At 34.4% G+C, this 13,429-nt stretch overlaps 1 protein-coding gene across 1 annotated transcript; it reads right to left on the reverse strand.

The window, feature by feature from the left end:
- LOC124833160 (protein DETOXIFICATION 27-like) lies at nucleotides 1-5,074 on the reverse strand. Its single transcript, XM_047307562.2, has 9 exons — nucleotides 4,693-5,074; nucleotides 4,063-4,604; nucleotides 3,447-3,533; nucleotides 3,296-3,352; nucleotides 1,740-1,978; nucleotides 1,527-1,645; nucleotides 911-997; nucleotides 625-680; nucleotides 1-209 (listed from the first exon to the last, which is right to left on the reverse strand). Exons 1-8 carry the CDS (start codon nucleotides 4,960-4,962, stop codon nucleotides 630-632), a joined length of 1,452 nt encoding a protein of 483 aa, XP_047163518.2. The 5' UTR covers nucleotides 4,963-5,074; the 3' UTR covers nucleotides 1-209; nucleotides 625-629.
- Between the last annotated feature and the right edge of the window lie 8,355 nt (nucleotides 5,075-13,429).

Genomic DNA, 13,429 nt, shown 5'->3' on the forward strand with positions numbered 1-13,429 from the left:
TTAATCAATTATCAGCGGATACTTCATTAAATGTTATTATCTTCTCTTGTAAATTGAAAACTTAAAATACATCTGTCTAATGTAACTGTGAACATTAGTTGATAACAAGATTATCCACTAATTTTTGCCGTTATAACGGATCTAATTTTACATAGTTAAGAATTGTACCTTTCTCCACCTTGTCAGTAATATCTCCTTTCAAATCCATCCTGAAACACCAGTAGAGTAGACGTAAAATTTTCTTGGGTTTAACATATGCTTTTAGTTTATAAAAATAAAATACAAGCTCGTGTTGCTTGCTAAAGAAAGTGTGTAAAATTGAACACTTCTCTTCCAACACCAGCTGATAAGAAACGTAAAATGTAAATGAAAAATAAGAAAACAGATGTAAGATAACTTGTAGAATTCATTTAATGAACTACTTAGAGTTACACCACCATATAAAAGTTGTTTAAATTGTATAAAGCATAAGAAATGGTGTGTTTTAATAGGACCTATAAACAATTAACATTAAGCAAATTCTTCAAGTCGCCTATGTGAAATAGTAGCAATTAGCTAAGTACAATAATTCTGTGACTTAAGAATTATTGGTTGATTTTCACGGTCATTAAATATGAATTTCACCTTAGTTATTGGTTGGATGTTGCTTTGTCTTTGATGAGAATTTGAGCTTTCCGAACCTACAAACCAAAAGTAACCACATAACTGTTAACAAGTTTCTGTAATCGTTCACCAAAGAAACGAAAACAGTGTATATTAGCTTCAAAGTTGCTATTTACTGGACATATTACAGACTCGTTTTTTAAGTAGACGAAGTGCATTATGTAGTTTAATTTTGATGGATGAAAATGAAACCAAAGAAAGTGAAACAAAACCGTTTCATTTCATGTCCAAGCGTTGTAAAGCATACCTCTTTCTCCCAATCATATCTCATCGTAATAGTAGCCAAGATCAATGTTTGAACCACCGTTCCACTCATCATTCCACTCCACATTCCCTACACCAAGAATAAATATTGTTACCATGGTTACAAAGGATGAATACTTAATGCTCTAGTTTAAGACTGTCTCAAACTTTTGTTAGTCCACTGCGAGGTATAATAACATCTTTGGCACCCTTTTTATTCATAAACAAACTCGCGGATCGATGAATATACTTATTACAACATTAAAGAAGAAGCTAATTATAGACACGAGAGGAAAAAACCAAATTTAGAACCAATACTGAGGATAGAACCTGAGAAATAAGTAATACTAAATAATACAACTTTGACTCTTGAGTAGAACCAAACTTATTACATAAATCCAAATCAAATTAATGATTACAGCAATATCTTCATTTGACTTTATCAAAACCTAAAATGTATAAATTGATTTTAGTTTATGAAAAACTACTCAAATCATATTGTCATCCTATTTTGTTTATCGTTGAATAAAAAGTTCATTAGGACCTTTATTTTAATTTATGTAAGAGTGGATTGGACATTTAAGTCGTGTCTGCAGCAGAGTAGGATATGGTAAACTTACAACGATACTCGAAGGAAGAAACCAGCCTAGGAGAATCCCCAGAGGTATTCCAACCAAGTAGTAACTGCCAATGTTTATATATGCCACCACTGCTTGACGACCAGATCCTACTGCCACCCCTGAAGACCAACAGATACCAGCAAAAAGCGACAATGTCAAATTGAAATTTGAGTTGAGTGCTTATACTATAACGTGTGTTATATACTTTCTCACCTGAAAGAACTGGTTGAATGCAATTAAGAAGAACAGTAAAAGCTAACAACATTGCCAGATCATTGACTATTTGGATAACTGACGAGCTCGATGTAAAGATCAAGGCAAGATTCTTGTTGAAGAACACAACTACCAACCAAAATATAAATCCCACCAGTACAGTATTTACCACAGAAACCAAAGTTGCAAATTTTGCACCTTCTGCATTGCCTGCGCCAAGCTCGTTTGCTACACGAACCCTGAGTTGAAGAATGTTACATGATTAAAGGGTTGAAAAATTAGTTGGTTTTGTATCGAGGGGGAGTTCTTTTTTCACATAAATAGATGAACTTTTTTCTTGTATGGTTATTTATTTGACTCGGCATAGTATTGAAGAAATCATATTTCAGATTATTACCTGACTTACAGACACTGGATACAACCTCTACCAAGACGACCGAGACAAGCTGATGTTTCAATATACTGAATCAAATATACAGTTCTACAGTTTCCCTTGAACTTGACCAATGTCTCCAATAAAACCAGAAGATTTTTTAAGGAGTTCCATGTAAACTAACGGTGAGTGGGTAGATTTCAGATTAAAATATTGGAAATCTTGAAAACTTCCAAAGATACTTGTGGACTTGTTATTGAAGATAAGAAGAATGTTGTAAGCTTTTGGAAGCTTTTAAATTCCTCGGATACTAGTAAAATATTCTTAATGCTAATATTACAAAACTTGAGGCAGGAATATCAATCTGTCATTCTTGTCCTTTAGTATGAGGTTCCTCATTTTTCTAGAGGATAAAGCAAGCGACCTATGTAGCATCTCAAAACTAGAAATGCTTTAGTTTTTCAACAAAAATGTGTATGTTCATACGACGATAGTTCAACCAATGCAATTGTTGTTGCAAGACTACAGAAAATTACATACTGAGTCGATAAACTGACTGAATTTTTGGGGAGATTATAACAATTTGGAGACTTAATAACACGTTTACAGAAGGCAGAATTAATATCAGAATATGGTAGGACTTAATAAAATTTAAGGGAAAGAAAACAATGCTACTCTCGAAAACTAACCGAAATTAAATGATAAATCAAGATCTCATGAGTCACCACATTATTTTTAACAAGTCTCCATCTTTTTGACAGAAACATGCAACAAAGTAGAGATCAACGGCAGCACAAGGCAAAGTATAAACCCTTTTGAATTATTCTATCACAAAACTTACTCCTTGTTCCCGCTAATACATACAACTATCTCCAACTGCATTTTCACTGAGGAGAGGGGGTAACACTCTCAAAGCAAATCAAAGTTCAAAATTTTATCAGTCGACAGTCTCGTCAGAATCAATCAACAAAATCACACCAAGATCCTTTGTAAGGATTTGCAGGGTCCTGATTCTGGACATTAATTACATTGGAGTACACATCACGGAATACTCAACCTCACCCCACCCCACCCCTGAGCTAACTAATTTTTCAATATAGTTAAACATTTATCCTACCGAAAATCAATAATGTACCTCAATTCGGGGAGAGTGAGAAAGGGGGACTTACAACCAGTGACTTACCCTGTTGCACCCAAAAATGCAAGCGGTATCATGGATTCCCAGCCATATATCGTGACACTGCCATGGCAGGTTTGACTTTAATTCAGCAAATATTCCAATAAATCAATATAGGGCTAAACTAGAAAGAAAAAACTAAGAAAGCACAAATTACCAAACAGAAAGAGCATCAATTGCAATCTCAGTGTTGTGCATATATCCAGAGACTATAAGCAACAGTCTGTAATAGAAATTCTCTAACCTGCAAAGTCACATTAACAACACTAATAAGCATATCGACATCAAAGTTAAGAACCATCATAATTCTTTAATCCAAACATTTACTACACAACTTATCAGAGTGAAATCTCAAGATAGCGTCGTGGAATATATTTCATGGTCAATTATCATTTGTTCATCTTTAAATATCAAGTTCACGGATACTGAAGTGGATAAGAATCCAACAAGCGGACACCAGAGATCGCCTCATTGCCGTCCCAAGATTCAGATAATCAGATCTCACTATCTGGGTGGAGTAACATCAGACACACACTAGCTCAACCTTAAATTCATTCTTTACTTCTCTTAGCTAGATTCTATCCAAGCCCAACAAGTCTGGAAGGTACACAACTCCACGCTCAAGCCATGTACCCGAGGAGCCTGAAGCTATAGTAGGATCCTCTCTATGCACAACATGACCAGAAGCTACATTTTCTTATATACTTTTAGCAGACGCGTTTATCCAAACAATACCAAAAGTGGAAAACAGAAATAAGTTAAGAAACACTAACGCAAGCATGATGCCAGAAGCCAAAGAGAGTTTAAAGAATTCCCAGAGACCGACAAAAGCTTCAGCAGAAAAACCAGTCCACGAACACGGGCACCCACCAAAGAGTGTATACCCGAGCATTCCCAAAACCGACAGCCACCACGAGAAACCAATGGAAAGTGCAGCCCCAACGATCCCAATTCTCATCCGATAAACAAAAACCCAACTCACTAAAACATGAATCGCAAGAGCCGCCCCTGAAACCCAAGCAACGATAGCGGTCTTTAACTGGCACTGCAGGAACCGCTGCAGTGTGAACTGAAACGGGAAACTGAGGTGAAACGGGATCAACCAGACCGCCACCAGCCCCGCCTGCTCCGCCACCGCGACGGGCTGCCCCACCAACTTCAACAGCGGCGTCGCGAACACGAACAGCGGCAGCATCAGAATCGAGGCAAGAGACAGAACAACCCACGAGCGTTGCAGATAAACGCCCAACATCCGATGCTGTCCGGCGCCGTAGGCCTGGCCGCATAGCGTCTCAAGTGCACTGGCCATACCCAACTAGGAAAGGAATAGCACAACGAAGACAATGTTGGTAGATAAGAGCGAAAAATAGTGATAGAAAACATGATAAGTAAGTGGCTGGTACCATGAAGCCGAAGGTGACGGAGATGAGGACGGTGCAGGCGATCGAAATGGCGGCGAGATCAAGGTCAGCGAGGTGGCCGGCGAAGGACTGGGTGACGACGGTGATGGAGAACATGGCTAGGCGGGTGAGGATTGAAGGGGCGGCGATTTTCCATAGGTTGTTGTATTCGGAACATGATCGGTAGAGGAGAGAATGAATGTTACTGTTAGATCCGTTTTGCGATTTTGACTTTATCAGAGGATTGTGTTCTTCGTTACAAATATTTTCCATACACCTTTGCTTCGTCAGTAGATTTTCGGGAGTGTGAGAAATCAAACGCGAAAAAGGTTCCCTCTCAAGATAAGATACTTGGTTCGTGTTCTTTTCATTATTCTACAACCAAACAAAAATTACACTTCAAAAGTTCAAGTAATTGAAAACCCGCTTTTTCCTTTTTCTTTTTAACAAGAATATGGTAGTAATTATAACTATAGTTTTCTTGGATCGCGATATTCTAACAACGCCAAGAGAAAAATTTGACAACGCCATGTGTCAAATTTTAATTGGTCGAATTTGAATGTTTTTTTTAATTCAAAATCTCATTTGGAATGGGTTGAAGTTTGAATTTTGAAACTCCCTTTTCGTTTTCGAACTCTATCTTCTCTCCTTATCATTGTCTTCTCTCTCCATTTTAGGGATTTGAATTTCATTTCAACTTCTCTCTTCATAGCAGTGTTCTCCCTCCTCCATTTTTGCAGTTGTTTGTTCGTCATCATTGAAAGACCAAGTTAAGGTGTTTCTGGGTTGAGAAGTGAGTTCCTGCACCATTGACAAAGAACTGATGTTGTTGTAATCGATTACAGGGAGCTGGTAATCGCTTACCAGTAGAAAATCTCCTTTTGTACCGAAAGTTGAAGAGTGCTACCCAGACGTGGCTTAAGCACTCCCCAGGAATATTTTGGATTCGTTATGACTATCTTTTGAAGGTTTTATGGATGGATCATTAATGGAACACTTCAAGTTGGAATACTTCAATATTAAACAAATATAAACAAAATAATGAAGGGTATTGAGTAATGAAAAATTATAACAATATTAAAAAGCACATACATTAATAAAAAAACGTAATGACATTTCATGAAACAACAAGTTTTGAAATGAAAAGATACATAACAATATACAATGAAATGTAATCTAAGAAGATGGTTGTCGATCAAATTGATTGCGGAAGTTAATAAGTTCTTCCTCTACGAGTTGTGCAAAAATTGTCATGAACTTGAACTACCTTGGTTCAAACACCTATAGGAGTTTTTTCCTCCACAATTGAATGGGCGGAAACTGTGTTTTGATACACTTGACACCATCAATGATGAGCAACATGTGTTTCATCCACAATTGAGTGGGCCAAATTGTTTTTTGATGCACTTGATACCATCAATGATGAGCAAGGTGAGTCATCCATGCAAAAAAAAATAGAAAAGACCACTTATAGGGACACAAAAACGACTTTGGGGAGCAGTGTTCATCTACCTGGGGAGTACAATTGAAGTTTGTGTACAAATTACCCTTTTTCCTCTGGTAATCGATTACAAGACCCCTGTAATCGATTACCAGAGGGAAAAAGGTAATTTGTACAGAAACTTCAACTGTACTCCCCAGCTAGATGAACATTGCTCCCCATTCTCTATTTTTGTTGAATTTTTCCTTTTTCGAGATGGGTGAGTGAGTTCAATGTTATTCGGTGAGCTCCCTACACCAATAATGAGGTTAGGTCATTGATTTCTTCAAAATAAAAATGTCCATTTAGGTGGTTTTCTCCAATTGAGGTGAGGTGCATAACCCATGCTGTCAACTTTGACCTTTGCTCACTATTTTAATCATAACTTTTTCTACAGACCTCCAAATGATGTGATTCTTTTTTTATTAGAAAGTAGACTAAAAAATCTTTCCAATGACTACTAATTTATAATTTTTGGACATCTAAGTAGGTGCAGTTAATTCCTTAAAGTTAACGTTTTATATATTTCTACCACCTTTGACCTTTTCTGGTTGTTTTGCTCATAACTTTCTCCACCAAACTCCAAATGAGTTTATTCTTGTTTTGTTGGAAAGTTCTTTGAGTCTAGATTCCAAAAAACAAGAATCAAGTCATTTGGAGTTCGGTGGAGAAAGTTAAGAACAAAACAAGTAGCAAAGGTCAGAAAAACAGAGTTGGGGAGCAGTGTTCATCTACCTGGGGAGTACAGTTGACGTTTGTGTACAAATTACCCTTTTTCCTCTGGTAATCGATTACAAGACCCCTGTAATCGATTACAACGGCAGAAATTGGCCAAAAATGCTTATGGAGCTCATCTAACTTATATGAAAGCACCTAAATGACATTTTTTCTCAACAATTCAATGAGCTAACTTGTTCCTACACCATACACACTGGACACATGCACTTGTAATCGCTTACAGAGAAGTTGTAATCGATTACCAGGTTAAAATTGCAGTTTTGTGCTGAAAGTTGATCTGCGCTACCCAAATGTGACAATTGCACTCCCCATGATTGTTTTTTGTTTGTTGTGAGTGTCTTTTTAAGATATTGTCAATGGAGGACCCTTGTTGGTCATGGTTGATGGTTTTCACAACTTGTAGTGTGAAGTTTGGTAAGTCTTCTGTGTAGGGAAGACCAATCCTGGGTGGTCCTAGCAACGCAGGTTAGGTCCTGCACCATACACACTGGAGACATGCACTTGTAATCGCTTACAGAAAGGTTGTAATCGATTACCAGGTTAAATTTGCAGTTTTGTACTGAAAGTTGATCTGTGCTACCCAGGTGTGACAATCGCGCTCCCCATGATTGGTTTTTTGTTTGTTATGAGTGTTTTTAAGATTTTATGAATGAAGGACCCTTGTTGGTCATGGTTGATGGTTTCTACAACTTCTAATGTGAAGTTTGGTAATGAATCGATGGTGTGTGCGAAAAAGCCCAAACCTTGGTGATACCAACCTCGACGGTGTGCGAAAAAACCCAAACCTTGGGAGAAATACCACCAACCACAATGGGAGACAAAAGCCAAAGACTTACACAACCACGAAAATGTCGCCAACGACAATGCACGCCAAAATCAACAAAATTCCAAAACGAGGGATATATACCGCCAACGAGCCCACAGTCACACCATCAAAAAATGGGGAAATGGATAAAGAGAGAGACAAAATCCTCGACAGTGACCAAATGACCCAAGAAACGAAGTAAGAAAAGTCGAACCCAAACTCAAAGGGGAGAGAGAAACAACATTTCAATGGTGGACAGAGAGTGAAGAAAAGCGAGGAACGAAGAGAACCCAAACGGTGGAGAGAGATGAATGCTTCAATGGTGGAGAGAGATGGAAGCTTCAATAGTGGAGAGAGTTGAGAAAACCAAACTGCAAGTGAATATGAAAAAATAAACTGCCAAAAGGAGTTTCTATCCAAATTCATTCCAAAATTGTCCTTCTGAACAAATTCCACCTTTAAAAAAGTCTTTTAAAACCAACCAATAAAACAACGCCATGTGGCGTTGTCAAAAAGTTGGCAAAATATAGTTGTTAAAGACATGTTTTCCAATTTGTTATCATATTTTTTAATGATTTTTCCCATATAAATGGGTATACAGAAATAAATATTAATTTGACAGCTTCCAATTCAAACATTTTTTTTTCTCAAAAGTCATTGTGAGATTCAAAATTGTTTTTAAATAAACTAAACATACCAATTATTCGTTATTTAAAATCTGTTAAAGACTCTTTTGCGTGAACTAAACTTTTATATTAATTTAAAATATTTAAGATTTGATTAAAATATACTAAATTGTTAATAAATATGATTTTCTTTTCTTATTATTAGTTAATTTTAATAAAATTTAACACAAACCATATACACAATATAATAGTATATTAACTATTATTGATATATATATATATACAAGAATCAATAACACTGAATTATACATATGGACTTAATCCCTGTTCTAATGCTTTTTCATTAACGTTGTGAATGCATTTTTTATGTAGTAATGAAATTATTCAAAAGTGTGTTGTATAATATCCAACCCACGTGCTTCATATTCCCACTATATCTTGTTGTATTAATTAAAGTGTCATATATTTAATGAATGTAGAGTATGAATTACAAATATCCTCATTTATAACTAGCCGAATTTGTTGGTAAATAATCATTTCAAAATTATATTAATATAATTAACTAGTGAAAAAGTATTAAAGTGATTTTCATTATTAATGATAAAATATTTTTATAACAAATTAAATTATAATATATATATATATATATATATATATATATATATATATATATATATATATATATAAACACATAAATAGTTCAATTTTCAATACGAAAAATATTGTTGCTAATGTTGTATACCATTACTAATACTTGAATCTAAAAATAAAAACAAAAAAACTATACTAAGTGAAATTTAACACGAAAATCAATTTTTTTATGATTAAGGATGGCAAAAATATTGTGTCAATGTTGGGTACAAACAAAATCCCGCATCGGATAAAACAAGAGATGATCATTGATTTATATACACATAAGATACATCTATTGGTAAGAGATTTTTTGGAGTAGAACCAAAAGCAAATTCATGAGAGTTTTAGGTTTAGTGACTGATATTTTAATACCTATTTATAAATAGGTTTGATGGTATATACCAACAATATCTTAAAAAATTAAAATTTATATTTTTTTAAATTTAATTTAATTAAAATTAATTTAAACTTTATTATAATAGATTTAATTAAAATTAAATTTTAATTTATACTACAGTTTATATCTTTTTTTAGTTTTATTTAGATTTTATTTTAAAAAATTATAAAATAAATTTTTCTTTAAATATCTACAAGTATCACGCTATACTCGCTGAACAATATTTTTGTCTTTGGTGTATATTGTTAGAAATTGGATTTTAAGTACACCCTCTCATATCAAGATACTTGTGCGTGAGACTAGACATTAATGGATGGTTCAATAGCAGTCCAATAACAAGTGAAACAATATATCCAAAAAATATTCTGATAAAATGTGGCACAATAAGCTGAACAAATAAGAAATATCACTAGGTTAGGTTCTAACTCACGACTTTGATACCATGTTAAAAATTAAAGTTTAAACTTAACTCAATCTCACAAAACTGATTTATAAAATAAGATTTACACTAATTTATATAATCTAAACTAGTTTTATCTTTTAGAGGTGAGATTTCCAACTTATATAATTTGTTGAATATTTGGTTGAACACATGCTTCTAATCAAACTATTCAATTTTAACATAAAGTCTTTGCTCATCCAAAAACTAATATATATATATATATATATATATATATATATATATCCAACTATGTTGGTACAAGATTTCCTTATAAACAGGAATGTAAGTAAAATGTAACAAATAAGGAATATAGTGTGTATTATATAGTGATTAATGTTGGTGCACGTTATTATGAGTATGAAAGCAAAGCAAGTTGCATGCACGTGGGAAGAATTCTGAAAATGGATAACCCTCTTGTGAGTGTTTTCTAAGCATAATATGTAATGATCTCATTTGAGTTTTGGTGGTGATTACACGAAACTCACTCATCTTTTACTTTGAATTTCATTGAAAACATGTTTCTGGGGTGGTGCTTCCTAGCGTGGGCGTCACTTCCTGAGTTGTTTAAAACAACATGAAACATATTCCTTTGTCTATGTTTTTCTGCTTTAATCTATTCGTAGTTGCCCACTATTACAAAAAATTAACACAGTATTATACTTTTAAAAGGAATGTCATCAGTTAGCTATGCATGGCGTTTCTAAATGCCCAATTTACGTCACTCTATTGATTTGGCGGCGGAAATATGAACACAGCTTAATTAATCCATGAAGCTTCCTCAAACAAGACATTCATAGGTTTGATGCAGAATATAAATGTTTAATACTGTTAATCGAATGATTCCTTAATGGCTAATGACACACGTGTCATAAAACTGTCTTTTTTATCACCTTTCTAACCACCTAATTGCACCTTCTACTAGTTATACTCTCTTTTTTCAGTCTCTTTCCAGCTATTCGTTTAATTAGGAATTAGAATGATTTTATAATTTAATGTTTCTTGTAAAAGTTTTTTAAAAATTAATAAACCTTCCCTCTTCAAAACCATGATTCCTCTTGGAGAAGTTCATATATAATTCAACTTCTAAATATATAAAATTTATATCACGCATATAGCTATTAATTTAATAACAATAAAAAAACCATCTGATAAGCTAATGCCTCGTTGGAGAATGATTTGGACAAGACAAAAAGTGGTGGAATATATACTAAACAAGTTTGAAATTTTGAATCTAAAGGGAAAAAACATAATAGATAAATTTTAAATAATTTCAACTAAAAAAGTAGTAGTTATAATCCTTTTCTTTATCCAAACAATTAATATAGCTTAAAAAGTACGCTATTGGGTAAAAGAAAACAAATATAAAGATTTTATGATAATAACTAAAAAAATTAATTTCTTAAATTCAAACAAAGTTTTATTCAAAAGTCAAAATTCTGGGTGAATTATAATAAACATGAAAACCATAACTGAAACATAGAATTGAATACACAAACATGGTTAACATTTGACTGGATATTAAAAATTATCCTTAATTTGTCTAAGTACTGTAGCAATACTTTGAAATAACTATTATAAAATTTAATAAGTTTTTAGTTTCTATAATTAATAGATCATGATATAAAAAGAGTCTTACACATGTTTCTCTAACCCTAAATCCTAATATTTTTCTATCATTTCAAAACCCAAACTTACCTAATGAAAACTGTATCGTCTATTTATCAATCTATTAATCTGTTTATTTATCTATCTATCTATATATATATATGCATCGAAATAGATATATAAAATTATATGTATATTAACATTTAAGCAAGCTGCTTTATTTCTTTCTCTTCTAACTATTATTATCCCATAAAACTAAATCCAGTCCATGAAAAATGAGTTCATATTATGTAAAGACTGACGCAATTGCAAGTGTTAATTATTGATAAAAAAAAAGGAAAATGTTATTTTGACAACAAAAGTTTGACACAATTTTGACAACGGCGACGTGGCAGCTGTGCATTGGCTCAGTGAATTGAAAACAAACCAGAAAAAACCCAAAATACCCCTCACCCCGGTTCACTGAGCCAATGCACAGCTGCCACGTCGCCGTTGTCAAAATTGTGTCAAACTTTTGTTGTCCAAATAACATTTTCCAAAAAAAAAAGTGTGAATATATAGTTTATATGTATGTTTGTGAACAGTTTGTTTACTTTGAGCTGAGGTTGTCATGCTCTATATATATAGACAGTGCATCACACTCATATCAACAGCTAAAATTTCAAACATCCATCGTAGAAAAAGAAAGAGTGTTATCATCATTCTCTTATCCCAATCAATGACTCCTCCATATTCTCCACCACCATCTTCACCCTATTATCCATACCATTCTCCTCCTCCTCCTCCACCACCACCACCACCACCACCACACTGCAACATGACAAACTATACAAAACCCCTTCCACCACCGCCTCCACCACCTCCACCTCCAAACTGTACCACGACCAAACCTCCACCACCCACTCCCTATAACTGTTCATGCCTTCCCTATACTCCTATCATTCCTCCTCCTCCTCCTCCTCCTCCTCCTCCAATCACACCCTACTTTCCTCCTCCTCCTCCTCATATTATAGTGGAACACGACTACAAAGCTGTTATAGCAGTTTCCGTTTCTCTAGGAGGCATCTTGGTCGCTTTTCTTCTCCTTGGTGTTGTCTTACTTGCAAGACTCAAAAAGAAGCCCCTCGACTATCCTCCACCACCACCGCCACCACCAACAACTTCACCTCCACATCAATATGCCCCAGTATATAACCAACCACCACCACCACCACCCGCCACCACTTCCTATCAATCCATTCAGATTGAAGAACCTGGATACGGTGCTGCTGATGCTGCCGGTGACCCACCTTCTGAACCTCTCCCAGTCTCTCATGATCATGCCCATCACAACTATGGCTAATAGCTAATTACTTCAGAATTGCCGTGGTTTCACCTAATTTTTTTGACACATAGTTTGTGTCTCGTACAACCTTAAAACATATATGTGTCGTGAAGATTAGTGGGAACTGTGATGAAGTGACAGCACGCAATTGTTTGATACGTTCTTGTTAAAGTCTTTGTTTTTGTTTGTTTGATTGTTTCAAGCTTTTCCATTTATTTGGGAGATACGTATATACGTATATGATTTAGCATGTTTGGTTTTGAAATAAAACATAGTAGGAAACCTCATCACTTGTACATAGACGCTGGTTTGGTGGTCGTGGTTTCTCTCTCACTGTGTCTGAAGACTGCATATCATGACAGTGAATAAATATTATTCAGTTTCTCGGGTAGTTTTTCTCTTCATTTTTCATCAATGGTTAAGTTTGTTTTACGTTACATTATAACCAATCTCTGATCTCAACATAGAATGCAGTTGAGTTTGCTTTTGCAATTAAATTAAATTTCTTAAACAGACAACTTCTATATCGCCTCATTATGATTTCATTGAATCATCGTGTTGATATAACAAACAAATATGTTTAGAACTATTAGAAAAAAAAAATCAAAACATAGCTAATAACAAAAATATGACGTATATAAGTACTAACTAAATTGTCACTTGCTACTTTCAAATTCTTCAATTTAATAA

Source organism: Vigna umbellata, chromosome 2 (genome assembly GCF_029865625.1).
Source record: "Vigna umbellata cultivar VRB3 chromosome 2, Vumbellata_1.0, whole genome shotgun sequence".
Lineage (NCBI taxonomy): Eukaryota > Viridiplantae > Streptophyta > Magnoliopsida > Fabales > Fabaceae > Vigna > Vigna umbellata.